The sequence below is a fragment of the Hylobates moloch genome, unplaced genomic scaffold, assembly GCF_009828535.3.
Source record: "Hylobates moloch isolate HMO894 unplaced genomic scaffold, HMol_V3 SCAFFOLD_5, whole genome shotgun sequence".
Lineage (NCBI taxonomy): Eukaryota > Metazoa > Chordata > Mammalia > Primates > Hylobatidae > Hylobates > Hylobates moloch.
In genome coordinates this window covers 142,127,141-142,153,132 of record NW_026652280.1, presented here as the reverse complement: position 1 = coordinate 142,153,132, position 25,992 = coordinate 142,127,141, and the positions used below count along the sequence as shown (strand labels likewise).

The window sequence follows — 25,992 nt, the reverse complement described above, 5'->3', positions numbered from 1 at the left end:
TGAGGCAGGAGAATCGCTTGAACCCAGGAGGCAGAGGTTGCAGTGAGCCAAGATTGTGCCACTGCACTCAGCCTGGGCAACAGAGCAAGACTGCGTCTCAAAAAAAAAAAAAAAAAAAAAGAACTGTACATATTTATACTAACATAGAGATTATACTTATGTCTGTGTATCTATGTAAACAAGCATAGTAGAAGATTTGGAAATTCCGAAGCCAAGGTTGTATCTATGGTTTCTGAATGGGATTATGAGTATTCATTATTCTTCATCAATATTTTATGATATTTTTCCATAATGAGCATATGTCATTTTTGTAACAGGAACTATTACAAAACGGGTAAAATGGCATTAATCTGCAGATAAATGCAGCTAAAGAACTTCTACGTAGGGAAATTCTATAAACACTTGAAATTTGTGAGAAAAGTAGATGGAGCCTGTTAACTATAGCAGTGGCCCCGATAGACACTCCATTTGGCACATTTGCTTTCCAATTATTCTCAAGATCAGACATAATTAGAAAGACATCAATATATTCAAATATGGGTAATAATGATTCACAATGAGCTAACTGTTTTAGGTTTATATTTTTCCTCAACATATGCTTCCCCATAAATTTATCAGAGCGTTATTTGAACACAATATAGAGATTTAATAAATATTTGAAAAGTAACAAGGTTCTTTACATACTTTTTTAAAAATACTTTTTGTTCCCAAAGTCCCTCTACTTCATATTAGTTTTTATGCATAATCTACTAATTAGAATGTATTAACTCATTTTTACAGAAAATCAATGGTTTTATTTCTTTGCAGTGAGCCCCATGCACGGTTCTATGCAGCTCAGATAGTGCTAACATTTGAGTACCTCCATTCACTAGACCTCATCTACAGAGATCTAAAACCTGAAAATCTCTTAATTGACCATCAAGGCTATATCCAGGTATGACTTTAACACATTATGTGTAATGTATATGAGAAAATACTAGGCAAGACATTGTATGTATGTAAACCCAACTTGGAATTTTTTTTGAAGAAGGCAATTACTTACTCCTCATAGTTTAAGTAGAGCTCAGAGTTTTGCTGCTATTACAGAGAAGCAAAAATCCTGTTATGAAAGGAACTTGTTTATATCTCCATTAATCTATAGTTGTGAACTGAGTGTAGTCTCTTGCATAAGGAGATATTAATAGCTAAATCTGTGAGCAGTAATTAGTGCCAGGCATATTCCAAGTGTTTTACATGTATTATTTATTTAATCCTGATAAACCTGTGAAGTGGAAATACCATTGTTATCTTCATTTTAAGATTAACAAAACTAAGACATAGCAAGGTCATTTAGCCAATAAATGGTAGAGTCAGAATTTGAACCTAGGCAGTCTGATCCCAGAGTCCATGCCCTTTACAACTACAATATAACTGCCAAAGAATCCCTGACTACCAATACTGAACTCGTAGCAACGTTTTCTTTCCACTTCTACTACTAATAAAGTGGGAGCATTTCTTTTTACACAATTATCGATAGATTCTCCCATTGATGTTTTTACACTTCTGATGGTGCAACTAATGGCAGAGGACACATTGGGGTAAGGCAGACATTTAGCATTGTTTCATTTTTATTAATGCTATTTATTTTTACCTTTTATTTTCACTTTTTTATCCCTTGGGTCTAGGATCTTATAATAATGACTGAAAAGGGTTTTGTTGTTATTAATTTGTTCCTTTTCTTTGAGTTGAGGAAGGATTTCCAACTTGGATTGTTTAAACTTTCATTCACTAAATATTCATGAATGAATTTCAATTACGTGGACTTAATTTTTTTTCCATTTCTTTCATAGTTTCAATTTGAATTTTAAACTTTCAATTTAGGTGCAATAAATACATTTATTGTGAGGTAATACATTTTCACTACTATTCTTTTTTTCTTTTATAGGTCACAGACTTTGGGTTTGCCAAAAGAGTTAAAGGCAGAACTTGGACATTATGTGGAACTCCAGAGTATTTGGCTCCAGAAATAATTCTCAGCAAGGTATATTCATAATATCAATACATAAGAAGTAGAAATATGAGACATGCATCCCTATGGACTTTTGTAAAAACAGTTTATTGATCTAATTTTACATTTTTAGTTTGATCTAAGTTATGAATTTAAATCTATTTGTGCATGATTACTAAAGAATTATTATTTAGCATCTACCACTAATCCTGTAACCTCTGTCAATTTTAACTCTGGGTCTTAGAGATATAATATGAATAAATATGACCTCTAGATCCATGTTTTGCAACCAAAAACATAGTCTTTTCTTAATTATTCCTAGTAACAGAAGGGTAGACAAGACTTGCTCTGGATTATACCAAGAGGTAAATCTAGAGATGATATGTACTAGTTGTCCATTCTTTCTTTGTTTCAAATTTACCAGTTAAGTAAAAGGAATGTATGAGAAGTGTTTTTAACTTTTAAATAAGGCTATCAACAGCAATTGAATAGTTTTAGTCTTATTGAAGGCAGCTCAACTTTTCTAAATAGTGAAATGTGGTGAGAGAAACTGTACCTATATCCAAAAGAATGGTTAACTTTTCCTCTGCCATCTCTTGGTGGAGAAATCTAGAAAGGAGAACCTAACAATAACCAGGCACAAATAGGAGGGAGGAAAAGGAAGGGGATAAGACACATGCTTCAGTGGTTTCCAAATGGAATCATTGAAATATGGCTAACTTATAGAAGTGTTAAAATAAAAGATTTCTTTCAACTTTTCTCTCATTATCTTTCATAATTTAAATAATATATAACTTCTTGATGTTTTATAATCTAAATATCATTACAGTTAACACATTTCTTTTTTGTACTTTAAGTTTTAGGGTACATGTGCACAATGTGCAGGTTTGTTACATATGTATCCATGTGCCATGTTGGTGTGCTGCACCCATTAACTCGTCATTTAGCATTAGGTGTATCTCCTAATGCTATCCCTCCCCTCTACCCCCACCCCACAACAGGCCCCGGAGTGTGATGTTCCCCTTCCTGTGTCCATGTGTTCTCGTTGTTCAGTTCCCACCTATGAGTGAGAACATGCGGTGTTTGGTTTTTTGTCCTTGTGATAGTTTACTGAGAATGATGATTCCCAGTTTATCCATGTCCCTACAAAGGACATGAACTCATCGTTTTTTATGGCTGCATAGTATTCCATGGTGTATATGTGCCACATTTTCTTAATCCAGTCTATTATTGTTGGACATTTGGGTTGGTTCCAAGTCTTTGCTATTGTGAATAGTGCCGCAATAAACATACGTGTGCATGTGTCTTTATAGCAGCATGATTTATAGTCCTTTGGGTATATACCCAGTAATGGGATGGCTGGGTCAAATGGTATTTCTATTTCTAGATCCCTGAGGAATCACCACACTGACTTCCACAATGGTTGAACTAGTTTATAGTCCCACCAACAGTGTAAAAGTGTTCCTATTTCTCCACATCCTCTCCAGCACCTGTTGTTTCCTGATTTTTTAATGATGGCCATTCTAACTGGTGTGAGATGGTATCTCATTGTGGTTTTGATTTGTATTTCTCTGATGGCCAGTGATGATGAGCATTTTTGTATGTGTTTTTTGGCTGCATAAATGTCTTCTTTTGAGAAGTGTCTGTTCATATCCTTCGCCCACTTTTTGATGGGGTTGTTTTTTTCTTGTAAATTTGTTTGAGTTCATTGTAGATTCTGGATATTAGCCCTTTTTCAGATGAGTAGGTTGCGAAAATTTTCTCCCATTTTGTAGGTTGCCTGTTCACTCTGATGGTAGTTTCTTTTGCTGTGCAGAAGCTCTTTAGTTTAATTAGATCCCATTCATCAATTTTGGCTTTTGTGCCATTGCTCTTAGTGTTTTAGACATGAAGTCCTTGCCCACTACTATGTCCTGAATGGTAATGCCTAGGTTTTCTTCTAGGGTTTTTATGGTTGTAGGTCTAACATGTAAGTCTTTAATCCATCTTGAATTAATTTTTGTGTAAGATGTAAGGAAGGGATCCAGTTTCAGCTTTCTACATATGGCTAGCCAGTTTTCCCAGCATCATTTATTGAATAGGGAATCCTTTCCCCATTGCTTGTTTTTGTCACGTTTGTCAAAGATCAGATAGTTGTAGATATGTGACATTATTTCTGAGGGCTCTGTTCTGTTCCATTGATCTATGTCTCTGTTTTGGTACCAGTACCATACTGCTTTGGTTACTGTAGCCTTATAGTATAGTTTGAAGTCAGGTAGCATGATGCCTCCAGCTTTGTTCTTTTGGGTTAGGATTGACTTGGCGATGCGGGCTCTTTTTTAGTTCCATATGAACTTTAGTTTTTTCCAATTCTGTGAAGAAAGTCATTGGTAGCTTGATGGGGATGGCATTGAATCTATAAATTACCTTGGGCAGTATGGCCATTTTCACGATATTGATTCTTCCAACCCATGAGCATGGAATGTTCTTCCATTTGTTTGTATCCTCTTTGATTTCATTGAGCAGTGGTTTGTAGTTCTCCTTGAAGAGGTCCTTCACATCCCTTGTAAGTTGGATTCCTAGGTATTTTATTCTCTTTGAAGCAATTGTGAATGGGAATTAACTCATGATTTGGCTCTCTGTTTGTCTGTGATTGGTGTACAAGAATGCTTGTGATTTTTGTACATTGATTTTGTATCCTGAGACTTTGCTGAAGTTGCTTATCAGCTTAAGGAGATTTTGGGCTGAGACAATGGGGTTTTCTAGATATACAATCATGTCATCTGCAAACAGGGACAATTTGACTTCTTCTTTTCCTAATTAAATCCCCTTTATTTCCTTCTCCTGCCTAATTGCCCTGGCCAGAACTTCCAACACTATGTTGAATAGGAGTGGTGAGAGAGGGCATCCCTGTCTTGTGCCAGTTTTCATAGGGAATGCTTCCAGTTTTTGCCCATTCAGTATGATATTGGCTGTGGGTTGTCATAGATAGCTCTTATTATTTTGAGATACGTCCCATCAACACCTAATTTATTGAGAGTTTTAGCATGAAGGGGTGTTGAATTTTGTCAAAGGCCTTTTCTGCATCTATTGAGATAATCATGTGGTTTTTGTCTTTGGTTCTGTTTATATGCTGGATTACATTTATTGATTTGCATATGTTGAACCAGCCTTGCATCCCAGGGATGAAGCCCACTTGATCATGGTGGATAAGCTTTTTGATGTGCTGCTGGATTCGGTTTGCCAGTATTTTATTGAGGATTTTTGCATCAATGTTCATCAAGGATATTGGTCTAAAATTCTCTTTTTTGGTTGTGTCTCTGCCCGGCATTGGTATCAAGATGATGCTGGCCTCATAAAATGAGTTAGGGAGGATTGCCTCTTCTTCTATTGATTGGAATAGTTTCACAAGGAATGGTACCAGTTCCTCCTTGTACCTCTGGTGGAATTCGGCTGTGAATCCACCTGGTCCTGGACTCTTTTTGGTTGGTAAGCTATTGATTATTGCCACAATTTCAGAACTGTTATTGGTCTATTCAGAGATTCAACTTCTTCCTGGTTTAGTCTTGGGAGGGTGTATGTGTCGAGGAATTTATCCATTTTTTCTAGATTTTCTAGTTTATTTGCGTAGAGGTGTTTGTAGTATTCTCTGATGGTAGTTTGTATTTCTGTGGAATCGGTGGTGGTATCCCCTTTATCGTTTTTTATTACATCTATTTGATTCTTCTCTCTTTTCTTCTTTATTAGTCTTGCTAGCGGTCTATCAATTTTGTTGATCTTTTCAAAAAACTAGCTCCTGGATTCATTAATTTTTGAAGGGTTTTTTGTGTCTCTATTTCCTTCAGTTCTGCTCTGATTTTAGTTATTTCTTGCCTTCTGCTAGCTTTTGAATGTGTTTGCTCTTGCTTTTCTAGTTCTTTTAATTGTGATGTTAGGGTGTCAATTTTGGATCTTTCCTGCTTTCTCTTGTGGGCATTTAGTGCTATAAATTTCCCTCTACACACTGCTGTGAATGTGTCCCAGAGATTCTGATATGTTGGGTCTTTGTTCTTGCTGGTTTCAAAGAACATCTTTATTTCTGCCTTCATTTTGTTATGTACCCAGTAGTCACTCAGGAGCAGGTTGTTCACTTTCCACGTAGTTGAGCAGTTTTGAGTGAGTTTCTTAATCCTGAGTTCTAGTTTGATTGCACTGTGGTCTGAGAGACAGTTTGTTATAATTTCTGTTCTTTTACATTTGCTGAGGAGAGCTTTACTTCCAACTATGTGGTCAATTTTGGAATAGGTGTGGTGTGGTGCTGAAAAAAATGTATATTCTGTTGATTTGGGGTGGAGAATCCTCTAGATGTCTATTAGGTCCGCTTGGTGCAGAGCTGAGTTCAATTCCTGGGTATCCTTGTTAACTTTCTGTCTCGTTGATCTGTCTAATGTTGACAGTGGGCTGTTAAAGTCTCCCATTATTACTGTGTGGGAGTCTAAGTCTCTTTGTAGGTCACTAAGGACTTGCTTTATGAATCTGGATGCTCCTGTATTGGGTTCATGTATATTTAGGATAGTTAGCTCTTCTTGTTGAATTGATCCCTTTACCATTATGTAATGGCCTTCTTTGTCTCCTTTGATCTTTGTTGGTTTAAAGTCTGTTTTATGAGAGACTAGGATTGCAACCCCTGCCTTTTTTTGTTTTCCATTTGCTTGGTAGATCTTCCTCCATCCTTTTATTTTGAGCCTATGTGTGTCTCTGCACATGAGATAGGTTTCCTGAATACAGCACATTGATGGGTCTTGACTCTTTATCCAATTTGCCAGTCTGTGTCTTTTAATAGGAGCATTTAGTCCATTTACATTTGAAGTTAATATTGTTATGTGTGGATTTGATCCTGTCATTATGATGTTAGCTGGTTATTTTGCTCATTAGTTGATGCAGTCTCATCCTAGCCTCGATGGTCTTCATAATTTGGCATGATTTTGCAGTGGCTGGTACCAGTTGTTCCTTTCCATGTTTAGTGCTTCCTTCAGGAGCTCTTTTAGGGCAGGCCTGGTTGTGACAAAATCACTCAGCGTTTGCTTGTCTGTAAAGGATTTTATTTCTCCTTCACGTATGAAGCTTAGTTTGGCTGGATATGAAATTCTGGGTTGAAAATTCTTTACTTTAAGAATGTTGAATATTGGCCCCCACTCTCTTCTGGCTTGTAGAGTTTCTGCTGAGAGATCAGCTGTTAGTCTGATGGGCTTCCCATTGTGGATAACCCAACCTTTCTCTCTGGCTGCCCTTAACATTTTTTCCTTCATTTCAACTTTGGTGAATCTGACAATTATGTGTCTTGGAGTTGCTCTTCTCGAGGAGTATCTTTGTGGCATTGTATTTCGTGAATCTGAATGTTGGCCTGCCTTGTTAGATTGGGGAAGTTCTCCTGGATAATATCCTGCAGAGTGTTTTCCAACTTGGTTCCATTCTCCCCGTCACTTTCAGGTACACCAATCAAATGTAGATTTGGTCTTTTCACATAGTCCCATATTTCTTGGAGGCTTTGTTCGTTTCTTTTTATTCTTTTTTCTCTAGACTTCCTTTCTCACTTCATTTCATTCATTTCATCTTCCATCACTGATACCCTTTCTTCCAGTTGATCGCATCGGCTCCTGAGGCTTCTGCATTCTTCACGTAGTTCTCGAGCCTTGGCTTTCAGCTCCATCAGCTCCTTTAAGCCCTTCTCTGTATTGGTTATTCTAGTTATACATTCGTCTAATTCTTTTTCAAAGTTTTTAACTTCTTTGCCTTTGGCTTGAATTTCCTCCTGTAGCTTGGAGTAGTTTGATTGTCTGAAGCCTTCTTCTCTCAACTCGTCAAAGTCATTCTCCATCCAGCTTTGTTCCGTTGCTGGTGAGGAACTGTGTTCCTTTGGAGGAGGAGAGGTGCTCTGATTTTTAGAGTTTCCAGTTTTTCTGCTCTGTTTTTTCCCCATCTTTGTGGTTTTATCTACTTTTGGTCTTAGATGATGGTGATGTACAGATGGGTTTTTGGTGTTGATGTCCTTTCTGTTTGTTAGTTTTCCTTCTACCAGACAGGACCCTCAGCTACAGGTCTGTTGGAGTTTGCTAGAGGTCCACTCCAGACCCTGTTTGCCTGGGTGTCAGCAGCGTGGCTGCAGAACAGCGGATTTTCGTGAACCGCGAATGCTGCTGCCTGATCGTTCCTCTGGAAGTTTTGTCTCAGAGGAGTACCCAGCCGTGTGAGGTGTCAGTCTGCCCCTATTGGGTGTGCCTCCCAGTTAGGCTGCTCAGGGTCAGGGACCCACTTGAGGAGGCAGTCTGCCTGTTCTCAGATCTCCAGCTGTGTGCTGGGAGAACCACTACTCTCTTCAAAGCTGTCAGACAGGGACATTTAAGTCTGCAGAGGTTCCTGCTGACTTTTTGTTTGTCTGTGCCCTGCCCCAAGAGGTGGAGCCTACAGAGGCAGGCAGGCCTCCTTGAGCTGTGGTGGGCTCCACCCAGTTCGAGTTTCCTGGCTGCTTTGTCTACCTAAGCAAGCCTGGGCAATGGCAGGCGCCCCTCCCCCAGCCTCGCTGCTGCCTTGCAGTTTAATCTCAGACCACTGTACTAGCAGTCAGCGAGACTCTGTGGGCGTAGGACCCTTCGAGCCAGATGCAGGATATAATCTCCTGGTGTGCCGTTTTTTAAGCCCATCGGAAAAGTGCAGTATCAGGGTGGGAGTGACCCAATTTTCCAGGTGCTGTCTGTCACCCCTTTCTTTGACTAGGAAAGGGAACTCCCTGACCTCTTGAGCTTCCCGATTGAGGCAATGCCTCGCCCTGCTTCGGCTCATGCACGGTGCGCTGCACCCACTGTCCTGCGCCCACTGTCTAGCACTCCCTAGTGAGATGAACCCAGTACCTCAGATGGAAATGGAGAAATCACCCTTCTGCGTCACTCACGCTGGGAGCTGTAGACCGGAGCTGTTCCTATTCGGCCATCTTGGCAGCACCCCTCTCAGTTTCTGACACATTTCTTTAAATACAGTTAACAAATAATGTGACAACAAAATGAGCACTAAAACTTTTACAAATGTGTATATATTGTAAAAGTAATACTCGTTGTAGAAAATGTAGAAAATACAGAAAAACATAAACAAAACAAAAAAAAACCTGTATGTAATCCCACCAACCTAGAGGCAGCCTTTATAAAAATATTCATATCTATATGTACATATATATGTGTATGTATATATACATATGTGTATATGTGTGTGTATATACATATATATGCGTATATATACATATATATATATATACACACACACATTTTAGCTTTATTTTAGCTTTTATTTTAGGTTCAGGGATACATGTGAAGGTTTGTTACAGAGGTAAACTCATGTCATGGGGGTTTGTTGTACAGATTATTTCATCACTCAGGAATTAAGCCCAGTACCCATAGTTATCTTTTCTTATCCTCTCCCTCCTCCCTACCTCCACCCTCAAGTAGAATGCCGTATCTGATTTTTCCTTCTTTGTCTTCATAAATTCTCATCATTTAGCTCCCACTTATAAGTGAAAACATGTGGTATTTGGTTTTCTGTTCTGTATTAGTTTGCTGAGGATGATAGCCTCCAGCTCCATCCATGTTCATGCAAAATACATGATCTCATTCCTTTTTATAGCTGCATAATATTCCATAGTGTATATGTACCACATTTTCTTTATCTAGTCTACAATTGATGGACATGTAGGTTGATTCCGTGTCTTTGCTTTTGTGAATAGTGCCACAATGAATAAACAAATGCATGTGTCTTTATGATGAAATGATTTATAATCCTCTGGGTATATACCCAGTAGTGGGATTGCTGGGTCGAATGGTAGTTCTGCTTTTAGCTCTTTGAGGAATCTCCATACTGCTTTCCACAATAGTTGAACTAATTTACACTCCTACCAACAGTGTCTAAGTGTTCACTTTTCTCTGCAACCTTGCCAGCATCTGTTATTTTTTGACTATTTATTTATTATTTATTTATTTATTTATTTATTTATTTATTTATTTATTTATATTTTGGAGATGGAGTCTCACTCTGTCGCCCAGGCTGCAGTGCAGTGGCGTGATCTCGGCTCACTGCAACCTCTGCCTCCGGAGTTCAAGCGGTTCTCCTGCCTCAGGCTCCCAAGTAGCTGGGACTACAGGCATGCACTACCACACCTGGCTAATTTTTGTATTTTTTAGTAGAGATGGGGTTTCACCATATTGGCCAGGCTGGTCTTGAACCCCCGACCTCAAGTGATCCACCCTCCTCGGCCTCTCAAAGTGCTGGGATTACAGGGGTGAGCCACTATGCTCTGCTATTTTTTGACTTTTTAGTAATAGCCATTCTGACTGGTGTGGAATGGTATCTCATTGTGGTTTTGACTTGCTTGCATTTCTCTAATGATCAGTGATATTGAGCATTTTTTCATATCTTTGTTGGCCGCATGTATGTCTTCTTTTAGAAAGTGTCAGTTCATGTCCTTTGCCCACCTTTTCATGGGGTTGTTTGTTTCTTGTAAATTTGTTTAAGTTCCTCATAGATGCTGGATATTAGACCTTTGGCAGATACATATAGTTTGCAAATATTTTCTCCCATTCTGTAGGTTGTCTGTTTACTGTTGATAGTTTCTTTTGCTGTGCAGAATCTCTTCAGTTTAATTAGATCCCACTTGACAGTGTTTGCTTTTGTTGGAATTGCTTTTAGTGTCTTTGTCATGAAACCTTTGTCCATTCTTATATCCAAGATGGCATTGCCTAGGTTGTCGTCCAAGGTTTTTATACTTCGGGATTTTGCATTTAAGTCTTTAATCCATCCTGAGTTGATTTTTGTATATGGTATAAGGAAGGGATCTATCTTCAGTCTTTTGCATATGGCTAGCCAGTTATACCAGCACCATTTATTGAGTAGGGAATCTTTTCCCCATTGCTTGGTTTTGTCAGCTTTGTCAAAGATCAGGTGGTCGTAGCTGTGTGGCTTTACTTCTGTGTTGTCATAGTTGAAATCATAGTAAGTGTATATAGTCTTGTCTCTGACTTTTTCACTTTTATAATAACAAGCATGCAAACATCATTCTAATGGCTTGTTTGCAAATGTACCGTAAAATATTTAGCCACTCTTCTATTGTTGAGTGTTCAGGTTTTATTTTTGATTTTTTTTATTATTATAAATAACTATGATAAACATCCTTATACATAAAAGTTTTTTCCTTATTTTACATTATTTCCTTAGCATATATTCCCAGAAGTAGAATTACTGGGCCAAGGAGTAGGAACATTTTTAAGGCTTTTGATGCACATTGCCAAATTGCTTTCCAAAGTTATTATGCCATTTTACACTTCTACCATTAGTGTATTATAGTGCCTATTTCATAACACTGTCACTGGGTATATTCATTTTTAAAAGATGTACTAATTTAATAGGCAATAAATTGTATCTCATTGTTTTAATTCTCATGTTTTTGATTTATTTTTCAAATGGTTAATAGCCATTTGGTATTTCTTTGTGTGTCTGTAAATTATTAGTTCATTTCCTTTGCCCATTTATCTATTGTAATTTAACATTTTTCTTATTGATGTGTTTTGATTTCTATACCTTGGGTATTAACTTGTGTCTGACATATTTACTGTAAACATTAGCACACAATTTAAACATATGAATCAAAAAGTTAAACAGAGTTAATGCCTATTTCTATTAGAAAACAAAGTGCTATTCCTATTATACCACTCCTTCCCTTAAAAAGATATACACAGTATCAGGAAAAAAAAAAAAAAGAGAAAAAGAAAATCTCTATAGCGTTAAAGTATTATATTTTTGCTAGAATTTTGAAAACTAAGTAGTTTGTAAAGCTAAAATTTTGACAAAAGGGTGGAATGCGGTGAGTCGTGATGGTAGAGGGTACCTCTGAGGGCAGAACAATAGATCTGGGTAGAATTCAGCTTATTTCTCTTCATGACAGGTTGTTGGGGTTGTTAAAAAATCTCTTGTGTCAGTTGATACTGATCATAGTTAATAAACTGTATTAGCATGTTAATATGAACACGTTATTCTTATTTATTTTCTTATAAATACTTACAGATTTTAATTTTAGTAAGGTAAATATGAAAAAAACATAACCTTTGATTTTTACATTTGGTTTGCAAAGCACTTTTTACACACATTGCTCGCTTTCATTTGATACAGTCCTCACAAGACTCTGTGAATTCATTTTTTTCCTGCATACCTTTTAGATATAGGAAGTAAAACAGTAGATAGCAGAAGTAAAGTATACTTAAATATTTATATTAATTGAATTCTACATTAAACTTTTTGCTTTCACAAAATCCTATGAAGCAGATGGGATTATCCCTAGCACATTCACCCTCCTAACTCCAAAAATACAGAGTATTTTGAAGTCAACTTCATTATTTACTATGTAGTCCAGTTTCTATTATTTTCTTTGAAAACTTTTGATCTTTCTAGGCATGCTGTGGAAAATCTGATTCATAAGATTATGGACCTAGAATGGGCCTTAAGAAGTAATGTGGTCTAACTGCCTTCCTGTTATTGAGCAAGAACTAAATTATACCAGTGAAATAAAGAAAATTTCATTGTCTATAATATTCTTAATCATTTTAGGAAGAAGATTTAATAATCTTTCCTAATATCCAGTTTCAATATCTGGAAATCCTCTCCTTTGTTTAATTTAAATCTGACCTGATACATTTGGTTCATTTTTAAATTCTGTCCTGAATAGCTGCTCAGCAATTGCTTTAAAAAAAATTTTATATGCTTCCAGATCATTCTGAAATTACCTTTGACTTCATTCTCTTTTGAGTAACTTAAGTAACAATTGATGTTGGTGTTGGTTTATCTCAGGGCTACAATAAGGCAGTGGATTGGTGGGCATTAGGAGTGCTAATCTATGAAATGGCAGCTGGCTATCCCCCATTCTTTGCAGACCAACCAATTCAGATTTATGAAAAGATTGTTTCTGGAAAGGTAAGTAAAACATTTTATTATTCCTCTCTTATTACTGTACATGAATTTTAAGCTTCATGAATTGAAACTATATTGTGTCATAATTATTCTACTTTGGGAAAAATATAGAAAAATCTACAGTTGCTGCTCTTACTAGCATAAGAATTGAATCATTTCAGTCTCTTAAGAAAAAAAGGTCAGTTTTATAAAGAAATTAACAAAACAGTAAAGCAATTTCTGTATTTAGTATTTTTATCACAAACAACAGGATCATAGCCATAATTCTCAATATTCCTTGAAATAAATAAAAATAGTTTCTTATTTCATGTCTGTCTTAATGGAGAAAAGTTTTAGGGGCTGTTTTATATGCACTTCCATTTTCAGGAGAGACTTCTTGTTTTAATTTGTCCAATACTATAACATTGGAAGTAGAAGTAAATATAAAATGAATAAGCCTTTTTAAGATGGAAATTTATAGAATTGATTTTAACAGAATTGTTCATATAGATTGTGATTATAATTGTCATTGGCTTTTAGCAAACACGGAAATAACATTAATTTTTCTTGAACATGAGTAGACTTACTATGTTGTAATATTTTACATTTTGTAAATTTCTTCATAAACCTTCCTTCTTTTGCACTTATAACCTCTAATTTGCTTCAAGAGTGTTTTGTTTAGGGTCAGTCATTTGCTCTTGCCTTAGCTCAGACCTCAGATCTTTTTTTAAAAGACCATAGTCAATTCAATGGAAATGAGCTTGAATTTCCTACCATGCAGCAATGAAAGAATAGGCTTTTAAACATTCCCAGAAGGAGACCTTGTATACATTAATGACAAAATATATGGGAAGGGATATTTTACTTATTTTCCCTTCTTTCTATTTCTACACGTGGTACTACTTTGTCTTTTCTTTCCCACATAGTCCCATTTAGAATATGATCAGGAAATAGAGCATCAATCTTGATATCACATTAGCCTGAGATGTTATATAGTTGAGGTTTTTTTGTTTTATTTTTTATTTGTTTGCTTTGTATTTTGTGACATTCTTAGGCAGAGACAAGCTGGAAGGAGACAGTAGAGGGAAAGTCTTTATTTCTTTGTATCTCAGCCATATTCAAGCTCTACATTTAATGTGAAAGCTTACCCTTGGCATCTATCAACTTACAATTTCCATTGTTAACTATTCACAAGGTACCCTGAATGTCTATAATGTGGTAATTTATCTTTTTTGCCAACACTCAAATTGAAATCATAGATGCTGCACAGCTGGGCTGTAGGAACAAGACATTTGCCAATAGAATTAGTCTATCCAATCACCTAGAATATACATTTCAGCACAGTATTGTTCCCTATCTCATAGTACATATGCACTCTATCTGGGTCACAAGATTTTCCCTTGTATTTTGCCATGTTTTATGTAGAAAGTTTTATGTATTATCAGTATTCACAAATTAGGAGACTGACTAAAGAATTTATACCCCAACTATGTCAAAGGTAAAAAAATAAATACCTCTTACAGATAAATAAACCTAGCTAGGTGCTGAATGCTGTGTACTGACAAAGGCAGTACAGAAAAGCAGAATGCAGTACTTATTTAAACAAGTATCAGTATCACTGCTGTTCTTGTTACATTTGTAGATCTCTGGCTTCAGACTTCTTATCTTTGTAATTGTTTTCCCCCAGCAGAACTTTTGATATGAACAAAACAAAATTTTGAGAAAAATTAACAGACAAGGCAGTGATTTATTTTTGAAGAATTTGAGAAGTGTAGACTCTCAAGAGGACTAAAGGTCATATGAAGAATGATGAGAGAACCAAAATACATTAAAATCACAAATGGAAGAAGAATATTTTACTAATATAAAAACTAAGGATGTAAATATTATAATAATTGTTTCAAATCATTTAATTGACAGTAATTATAAAGTTCTTGAATCTTTACTATATTTTATTTATACTTCATATAAGAAATCCAATTTTCTAACAAGGATACTGTCATAACTAAATTTACATTTATTAAGAAAAACTGCTTTAGTTAAAATTAATGTGTCTTCATTTTTATGCATTGGCCTCAATTTGCCAATCATTCTCTGTTGGTTAAAAGTTATATTCAGCAGTTTATGAATATATATTCATTTTATATCAAACTTTAAAATTTTTTATCTAATAATCAGCATATATTCTAAAATCATAACAGTCTAAATCCTGGGCATCTTAGAAGAATGACACCATAAAACCTTATTATATCACAATATTCTGTTTTCCCCTTCATTTATTTAGAAATATGACAGGATATTTGGTGTACTTTTGTTTTTTAACTAAAAGTACCAGATTATCTCTCCCATGTGGGATATAAAATTATCCCCATCTCTTACTCCCTTTACTCATCTAAAGTAGAAGTCATGAAAGCGGAATTTTTGCCATTAAAAGGCTCTGTATTTTGTGAAGTTAGATTGTATTAACCATTTCCCAATCAATCATCTGTTTCAACACTCAAATTCAAACTAGAATGTGTCTCTATTCACATTACAAAAATATTATTGTCTCTCTGGTTAGTGGCTAAAAGCCAAATTGGAAACTAACTAGTTTTTTAAATTTTTTAAATTGCACAAATTATTAAAAATCCAATTTGGTCTTATATTTGTGGATCCTTATATTTATATTTGCATTTGAACTTTTAATGGTTTTAATGATATATCATTTAAGAATATGCTTTTCATTCAAAATTATTTTTGTTGATTTTAGAAGCATATTATTTTATGCAACAGCATCTTATATTGATTATATCCTCCATTCTGAAGTCACGTTATAAAGATTATAGGTATCAATGACTTATCAAAGTTAAAGTTAAATTTATTAATTAAGTGATAAATTCACTAAAGTACATATATATGAATATTAGATTGTAAAATACTTTCTCTATTACAATATTTTAACTCAAGCTGGTATTTTTAAATGCACACAAAGATGATCAATCAACTTGTTAGATTCTCTCCTACACATATTTTGCCTTTAAAAAAACAGAGGAGGTGGTATTTAAATGTCACATTATTCATGCAATATTAAGGTTTGAATCTACAAATTCATAGTTGAAAGAAAAGATTTATGATTCCTGCATTAACTGTGCCTCATCCTAACAATACATATGCTGAGTTTCTGTATGTAGTCTTTAAATTTCATGCCTCAGTGTCATGTACTCCATGACAAGAATCAGTTATGGTCTCTATAGCAACTTTGTCTGGCTGCATTACCCATGGAAATATAGAAAGTTTATATTGCAGTCAAAAATTATACTTGCAAATAAGGTACTCAAGTAACAGCTACTATGGAAACCATAACTTTAGAGCCCTTGGCTTATGTAATTTAAAAAAAATTCTTAGCTTCAACATATCTAATGTAAATATTGTTCCACTCTTAATGAGTAACAATATATAAGGAGACATTATGCAAAATAGAGAAGTATAAACATAAGTATATACTGAATGATCAAAGAGTTGGTTAATTTTTCCTAAAGGGAAATTCAATATTTACATGAAGGGTAATTGATTATCAGCCCAATTGCTATTCCTTTCTGTCTCAGGAGTCCCCAAGACGATCTCTAGGTTTGATGATTCACCAGGAGGACTCAACAAGATTCAGCATACAGTGGTACTTGAGGCTAAGATTTATTACAACAAAAGGGTACAAAGTGAAGATAGCAAAAGTCCAAAAGACACCAGGCACAAGCTTTCAAGAGTCCTTTCCCAGGACATTCGCAAGGGATGCACATAATTCCTTCAGCAACAAGCTGTGACAAGCGTGAAATTTTATCTACCAGCAATACTCATTAAATATTCAATGCCCAAGGTTTTCATTGGGGGTTGGTCACATATGCACCCTCTGCCTAGCACATGCCAAAATCTCAGCCTCCCAGAACAAAAGTAGATGTTCAGAATAAACTATGTTATTTGTACTAACAGTCTAGGCACAGTGAGCCACTCTAATCCTTTAGGGAAAGTTTCATGTTGGTATAAGGGCACTGGTACTATTCAAGTTGCCAGACATCTCTCAAGGGCCAAACTTGTAAGCAGTTCTTTCTAAGGGTAGCAGTCTCAGGCCTGCTATGTTAACTCTTTTCTACACACATTTGGTTTCCTAAATAACATACACATATGCAGATATTCCACTATACTTTTTCTAAGATACTATTGTTAATGCTTTTGGGGAAATTACAATGTCATTTACTATTTTGCTATGGCCATAGTTAAAGAGACTTAGAAGTATTGAGAAATCATTTTCATAAAACACAAAAGCAGTTTTACTCTTTTCATAAAACCCAGGGCCAATTTTAAACATTTCACTGTGGTTATTTAAAATTCTTATTAATACCTTCTTTGTGACAGCTCTTGTGGTCCTATGAGCAAATAATTGCAAAACTGGCTTCTTATGTGAGAGCAGGGGGAAGGAGAATGGGGTGGATCATAATCCTCTGCAACCTTGTAGACTCATTATATCTATCACTGTTTTTGCATAGGTAAGAGAACAGATTAGAGAGCCCACAGATGCAGTACCAATATTTATAAATATTTTTAATGTCTTAACTCTTTCTTTTCACATATAGAATCCAGGCTGATTAAAGATGCCCAGGTCTTATGAGGTAGTGTGGAACTCAGCACCATATCTATAACATGCCTAGTGTATGAAAAGTTATTATGCCTGTCGAAAAATTGTCTAATATGTATGTTCATTTTTGATCAATCAGTTCTTTACTGGGATTGCAGATATTTTGAGAACTTACTGTACCTAATTTATAAATAATTTGTTAAAATTTATCTCAACATGCTCGTAGCCAGTAGTTAATAGATTATTGCTTCTTGGCTGTATACAAACTCTTTTGAGTCATGTAAGCCTAATAATTTTATCCTGATTCATAAAAGATAATGTTACTAGTTAAATGATCATTTCTCATGCCAACAATTGCAGAATAGCAGTAAGATTTTTCCCTTTTTTGGAAGATCAACTTTGTAATTTCTATGATTAAGCTTAGTGTAAAGAAATTTGATTTGGCCTTATTTTATTTCATTTTCTTCTTATTATTTTTATTTTTTATTTTTTTGAGATGGAATCTTGCTCTGTTGCCCAGGCTGAAGTGCAGTGGCACAATCTTGGCCCCCTGCAGCCTCTGCCTCCTGGGTTCAAGTGATTCTCCTGCCTCAGCCTCCTGAGTAGCTGGGACTACAGGCATGTGCCACCACGCCCGGCTGATTTTTGTGTTTTTAGTAGGGACAGGGTTTCGCCATGTTGGCCAGGCTGGTTTTGAAATCCTGACCTCAAGTGATCCACTTGTCTTGGCCTCTCAAATTACTGGGATTACAGGCATGAGCCACAGCACCCAGTCGGCCTTATTTTATTTCTAAAAGAAAAAAAGTCAGAAAACCAGATAGTGAGTTTAAATCACTCAGTATGGATACCATGAACAACATGAATGGATTTACTTTTTGGTTGTAACTTCATCTTGAACTTTTAGAAAATAATAGTTATTCCTAAAACTCAAATGTACAAGACTTTATAATCAGTGCTGAAAGCAGAAGAAATATTCTGTTGAGTTTGCTCAATTCAGAGTGAATTTTATAGTTCGTTTAACATATTACATAATGTAATTTGACAGTAGTTTAGGATATCAGCCATATCGACAATGGTGTCTTTATAAAACAAAGTTATAGTAAGACATTTTCTCCCTCACTTTATCAAACTTAGGACCTTAAGAAAAGATGAAAGTGTTTGTTCTATAAATTAACAGGTGGAGCCAGAGACAAGAAGAAAGGAGGAACTTCCTATACTTTCCCAATGACTTTTCTAGCACAGACTGTCCTTGGCGCATCTGTAAAAATAACGATAGATATGGCTGTCTTACAAGTTCTTTCTTTAATTCAAAAATTCAGTTTCAGATCATTAAAATAGTATTCTAATGAGAAGGCTTAAAAAATAAAAACTGTGTTGAATTAATGTCTACAAAATACTAAGCATAATACAAGGCAGTTTCATGTAAGTTACATAATTTCTTTTCATACCTGCCAGATGAGATATACTCTCATTGTTTTATAAATGAGGAAACTGAGACTCAGAAAAGTTTTCCCTAGATTGCAGAGCATTTATGTAAGTGGAGTTGGGATTGGAACCCAGGAATTCTTTCTACTAAAGAAATAGCTTGGTAGAATTTTTTAGGTGGCAAGGATGTTCACTTTTATTTCGTTTAACCCTCTAGTCCTATATGTAGGTAAATCAAAACTCAGAATTACCCAAAGACAAAAGGTAGTTTGTAGCAAAGCAAGAAATAGAAGAATCTAGTTCAGTGATTCATTTGTTATTCCTTCACTTGGCTTCAGTGACTTTGTATCACCAATCATTCCCTCTCAATCTCTTTGGCTTGATCCTCTTCTCTTGTTTCTCTGCACTTCCTCAATGGGTGGTTTCATCCAGTCTCATGACTTAAATGCTCAGGACAATTCCCAAACTCATTTTTCCAGTCCATACTTGATTCCCAAATTCCATACTCTTGTATCTAGTTTCTAACTTGAAATCTTCACTTAGATATCTAATAGATACCTCAAATTCAACCTGTCTTAAACTGACAAGTTTTTGTCCTCTTTCCTACACTCCACCTACCCCCCTCCATGAAGCCTTCCCCGTCTAAACTGATGGCAACTCCACCCTTTCAGTTGGTCAGGCCAAGACACCTTGGAGTCCTCACTTCATATGTAATGCACAGGGAAACCATTTTTGCTTTGTCTTTAGAATTTACAGAATTCAGCCACTTCTTACCACATCCACTGCTGTCACTCTTAAGTGAGTCACTGGAGTGGTTCCTTAAAAATGTTAACTCATATCCTATTATTCTTTTCAAAACCTTGCAAGGATTCCCCATTTTCTTCAGAGTAAAAGTCGAAGACCTTACGATGCAAAGTTTCATGAAAAAGATAGGATAACATTGTTAAAGGATCACTTGGTTGCTAAGTTTTAATTGTCTTCCTCACTAGAATGTAAACTCCATGAAGGCAGAAATCTTCATCTTATTTTGTTTACTTATATAATCCAAGCACAAATTCCTGAGATATATTAGTAAGCACATAGTACTTGCTTAATTCAAGCATAACACATAGTAGAGGTTCAATCAATATTTGTCAGATTTCAATTCATGCATTCATTAAATATTTATGAAGCTCATAGTATGTGCCAGACCAGTTCTACATGCTGGATACAGCAAGTCAGTTGTGGTCTCTGCCTTCATGAAGCTTTCATGAAGTGTACTCTATCTTTGGTATCTCTCCTGAGAGATACTGACTCAAGAGGTCTTCTGTGGATTCAAAACTTTTTTTTTAAGTATCACAAGTGATTCTGATAAACACCATGTGCTGAGAGCTTGTTTTGTGTATCTGTACCTCACTGGGGAATTAGATTTATTCTCAAGAAAATATAATTAGAAAAATCAGAAGTAATATGGTCTCTAATGGTTGGAAAACAATCCTAAACAATAAATAATATTGAAGAAAAAATATTAAAGAAAACACCTTGGGAAGTGTATATATCACAAACACCTCTTTTATGTTGTACAAACACCTCTTCCATGTTAAATGATGCCAGTTTCCCACAACCTTATCTCTCAGACCTAATGGCTTAATGATTTTAGACTGTTTTTCTCTTTTCAATATCTGGCTCTTTACATTTACTTTCACATTATTTGTCTATCTTGGACTGGCAGAAAGCTCATAGGTATATGTCAGGAAGATTAAGTTATTTTCCCAATAATTCCACTAACGGAGTTGGTAGCTTCACAGGAGCTCAGATTCCTTATCTTTAAAATGAGAGTTTAGACTCAGTTAAACTAAGCTCCCTCTAGCTCCAATATTAGAAGATTCTGATTTCACTTTCTATAGTAGTTATAATTGATAATAATGATAAAAGTAATACCCTTTTGATGTAGTTTTAAAGGAAAAATTAGATAGTCACTCTTCCTATCGTAGAAATCTTGATGTATTACAAATAAAGGTTGTACATTTGAAACAATTTTGTTGAAGTTATTTTCTGTTTTTCACTAATTCCAGTTTGATCATGGCTCTTTGAAAAGTTCAGTCAGCAAGGAAATTACATTTCAGGTTAAATTTCAGAATAATCATAGGAAAAAATACTTTCACAATGACTTTCATTATTTCTCCCCCAAAATACTTTAAATATGTGACGGATTCCCATTATTAACATGGACCACTCTGGGAGTGTGGGCTACCTATGAGAATCTCTGGGGAAGAGGGTGTGATATGGAGGTGAGAAGGATATGTCTATGATTTGAAAAGGTTCCCAAATCGTTCTGATATCTGCTGTCACAACCCATCACCACTCCCCATTTGAGAATCACTGTCACACACACACACACAGTCAAGACCATTACTTTATTTGCATTCCAAAATAAAGAACTACATTATTTAGATGATTTTATTTTTCATGCATTCCACTGCACATTACTGTCTGCCGTCTGAACATAATGAAAGAGATAACTGGTACATTACCATGGAACAGTTCACACAAATTTAATCCTAAACAAATGTAGATGTACTTCAAATAAATTATTTCTTTGGAATCTAAATAAAGTTCAGATTTATCACTGGAAAAATCTGAGCTAACATACCCACTGGAAAAATGTCATGTTATTTTTAAAGTAGACAGTGTGCCTTTTGAAAACCCCTTATTCTCTAGTTATTACTTCATCTAGGTAAATGAGGAAATGTGAAGCAAAATATTTTTAAGATGAAAATTTCGGTCTTTTAGAAGGTTCCTGATAATGACTATTTTTAGGTTATTGAATCATGTAAGGAGAATTGATAATTAAAAATAAGTACCCTGAAGTCAGTGTACCCAGTTTGGAATTACACCTTTACTATTTATTAGCTCTGTAATCTTAGGCAAAATAATTTCTGTAGATCTCAATTGCTTCACCCCTACCTATAAAATTTGGATAATAATCATACCTATGTTTTGGATTTTATGAGCTAGTACATAAAGTGTTTAGCATAATGCCTAGCTTCTAGTAAACCATTGTGTCAAGAATAAAACTAGTGAAGGTAGAAGTTCACATATCTTATTGTTTTCGAACATAAAACTGCTCATAATCTAGGATAATAAAGGGCCTTGCAAAAATGAGATTTTTAGTTGCTAATTTATATGAGTTGAGCCTAAATCCTGGTCATTTATTAACTATTAACCCTTTAAATAGTCTTTAGTTGTTGATACAATATTAGTTTTCTTCTGGTATGATAATGATTTCCATTTACTGTACTGTATTATTTACATTTAAAAGTTACGATCTTTTACTAGCATAGAAAATAAAACCTCTGCATAAAGTAGTGAACAGAGTTGAGAATAGTGCTTTTCAAGCTTTTATGTACATATGAATCCCTTGGAGATAAAAGCTCAGATTTTCAGGCCCAATGCCCCCATCATCTGAGGCAAGCCACAGGAATCTACATTTTTATCCTTTTGTCTCCCAGTTTATTCTGATGTGCATGGGTCCTAGGACCAGATTTTGAGAAAATTTACTTATAGACTAGCACAAAAGTGGCAGTCAAAAGCTATGGTTATGAATTTAACTTTACTCTAAAACCTATCTGCATGCTGATGATCTAACTTCTACTTTGAGAACATGAGAATGTATGTCAAGTATGTTGAGCTTTTAGAAAGTCAGAATATAAATTAAGGAGTCTATATATTTGAAGACAGTGTAATAAAGAGCAAAATTCATGAAGCTACAAATCATGACTAGATTTTTAGTCCCAACTCTGCCACTTTATGGCCTGATGACTGGGGAAGCTATACCCAGTAACATTGCTGAATCTTAGTTTCTCCATCTTTAAACTAGAGTTAATACCATATTCACTGAATTTGTCCTATCCAACTAGAATGTAAGTTCCATGAAATCAGAGACTTGCCTGGTTTTGCTCACTGCTATATATCCAGCACCTAGAATAGTGCCTGGCATATAGTAGTTACTCAATAAATAATTGTAAAATGGATGAACTACAGTATTTGAAATAGTCTAATAAATACTGATAATAAAAATGGCACAATACCTTCCCTCAGAAGCTCAGAGCCTGGGGGAGACAGAAATATGCACAAATACTATAGCATAGTTGAATAAATAAATATATTATAAAGAGCAACTGAGGTAATGTAATGATGCACTATGTAAGTTATGAAGTGGTGGTAGTACTTGTAGTGGTAGCACTTGTAGAGAAACAAAATAAGAATGCCTAGAGTTTGGGGGTGGGTCTCTTAACCCTTTAAAGTGTTTTCTACAAAGTGCTATGATCAATTTGTAGTTGAGGCTGTAATAATCCAGATATGTATACACATACATGTGTGCATACATATGTATGTATGACAGGGAAGAGGGTAATGGAAGGGATTGAACACAAGTTGGAAAGGATAGTGGAGAGGTGGTAGTGATGACAAAAAAGAACAAGGAGGCATAGATGCAGCTATTCCTTCATCCTTTGGTGGTACCCATTTTAATTTTTTAGGTACCCATATCAGTGAAACAGTAAGAACCAGAAGTTAGGTTGGTATAGAGGAGAAGAATGTGTTTAAACAAAACAAAATGAAAAATAGACTTAGGTCTCCTATAAATGTTACTTTAACCTTATTGGTTGCCAAAAGTCTTCACTTATTTGGGGGTTTCCATTTGTTTTTAAGGCCAGAGGCCAGTCTAGTAATTGTAAAGTCTTCACAATTTAGTAGGTAGAAAAATGCTTTTAAACCAGTCTAAATCATTTTTATACTGTTGCATAATAGGAGAATTATTTTTAAAAGCCAACTTCTGATAAATGAAAAATGTTTTCCTATACTGTGAAAGGCAGTGTGGGTTTTTACAACCATTTTTAGACTTCCTTTTTGATAGATCTCTTTTCAAAATGTACATACTGATTTCCTTCATGTGCTGGTTCTTCTATTTATATTACGAAGTTAAATTTGTGTATCTTTGAGACACAGATTTGTAATGTACGATCCAAAGAGATTGCTCTTAAAGATAGGTGAACTTTCTGATATTTTGCAAAAGTTCTGTAGGTGTGCACATTTTTCTGGAGACTGCTCCATGTTCTTAAAGACATCATAACCAAAGCAAGGCCCTAAGAGAACAGGTTTAGTTCATTCACCCAAGTAATTCTCTTCTTTATGACTACTATGGGGACTGTAACATGTAGTTAAAAGTATGTGAAGGTCATCGCTCCATATTTTTGTTTATATAATGGCTTGTTGCCTTAAAAAAAAAACTTTATGAAATCAAAACAGAAATATCATGAGTCTTAGAATGTATGTTTTACCAAATGGTGTGTTTGTGTAGGTCCGATTCCCATCCCACTTCAGTTCAGATCTCAAGGACCTTCTACGGAACCTGCTGCAGGTGGATTTGACCAAGAGATTTGGGAATCTAAAGAATGGTGTCAGTGATATAAAAACTCACAAGTGGTTTGCCACGACAGATTGGATTGCTATTTACCAGAGGAAGGTGAGACTTTCTTTTTTAATTTAAAAGCTTTCTTAAAGTTGGTGTTTAAATTATATGTGGTGGAGATATTTTCAACTTAGCACATGGTTTTAATTTTTTTACCTTTTGAATTAATCTTGTGCAGGATCTAAAGTACTTTACAGCCCATAACTTAAAAATGAGTTTCCCCCTAGAATTTTTTTTTTTTTTTTTTTTTTTTTGAGGTGGAGTCTCACTCTGTAGTCCATGCTGGAGTGCAGTGGCACAATCTCGGCTCACTGCAACCTCCGCCACCTCGGTTCAAGTGATTCTCCTGCTTCAGCCTCTCGAGTAGCTGGGACTACGGGTGCATGCCATCACACCTGGCTGATTTTTTTGTATTTTTAGTAGAGACAGGGTTTCACTATGTTGGCTAGGGTGGCCTTGAACTCCTGACCTCAAGTGATCTGCCCACCTCAGCCTCCCAAAGAGCTGGGATTACAAGCATGAGTCACCACACCTGGCCTTACCTAGCTTAAAAAGAAAGCATATATGCTATTTTGACCATCAACCTGAAATGTTTCCTTTGTTAAATTTTTCCTATCTATGCTTGTTACGCTTCACAAAACTGTGGAAATTATATATTAGACAATGTCCTAAGGGTTTTCAAAACTGATGTGAAGCCACATTAGGAAGATATATAAATAAATGTAGTTGCCCATCCAGAATTGGCATGTGCCAGATATATAATAACATTAAATTGCTAGTTTCATCCCTTTTTAGTCTTCATTTTCACCTCCCTGTGGCATATTGGTCTCTCTTTAGAGATACAACTTTCCTTTATCCATTTGAAAGCTAATTCGAACATAATTCATACAAATAGGGGTTTTAATTCATGCTTTTTTGGAAGGTCAAAGCAAATTATCCGAAGTTACTACCTTTTTCCTTTTAACAATTATTTATTCATGTAAGATTTTTTCCAAATAGTTATCAGGTCCCTGCTTGTATGTTAGGTATTCTGAAAGGTGCTGAGAATACAATGATGAGCAAAACCAACCTTTATTCCTGACCATATGAAGCTTATACTTAAGGGGACAGGCAGATTAGTCAGATGGTCATATAAATAAATGTAAAAGTCCTATACTGTGAGAAATGTGGAAATTCAGAATAACTTTGCACCTGAGTTTTTGAGATTTGTTTTGTTTGATCTTTTGTTTGACTCTTTGCTCGTTAAAGGGATTCTTAGTGTTAGAAATTCAGGCAACTTGAAGACTTGAATATAAGTATAGATCAAGTTAATCGCTGGCATTATTATATTACCATAATAAAATAGAGAGCAAACCCCAGCTAAACTGTAGCATATTTAAAAGAAACTGGTATTTTGTTTTGTTTTGTTTTTTGCTATACAAGTTGCCAATATAACAGTTATGGTAACAGTAGTATATTAATTGATAGTAGTTATCATTTCACTTTTGTAATAATTTGAGACATTTAAGAAAAGATTTTGCTGCACTGAATTACCTTTATCTCTCATTTTGCTTCTTACATGCTTAAAGATAATTTGTATGAATA

At 35.3% G+C, this 25,992-nt stretch overlaps 1 protein-coding gene across 6 annotated transcripts in view; it reads left to right on the top strand.

The window, feature by feature from the left end:
* The window catches only part of PRKACB (protein kinase cAMP-activated catalytic subunit beta), a 157,515-nt gene that overhangs the window by 114,908 nt on the left and 16,615 nt on the right, over nucleotides 1-25,992 (top strand). For all 6 annotated transcript variants that reach the window (XM_032155500.2, XM_032155495.2, XM_032155498.2 and 3 more), the window contains 4 exons: nucleotides 808-934; nucleotides 1,925-2,020; nucleotides 12,827-12,949; nucleotides 24,298-24,462. In XM_032155500.2, the coding sequence (XP_032011391.1) occupies nucleotides 808-934; nucleotides 1,925-2,020; nucleotides 12,827-12,949; nucleotides 24,298-24,462 (511 nt within the window). The remainder of the gene's footprint in view (nucleotides 1-807; nucleotides 935-1,924; nucleotides 2,021-12,826; nucleotides 12,950-24,297; nucleotides 24,463-25,992) is intronic.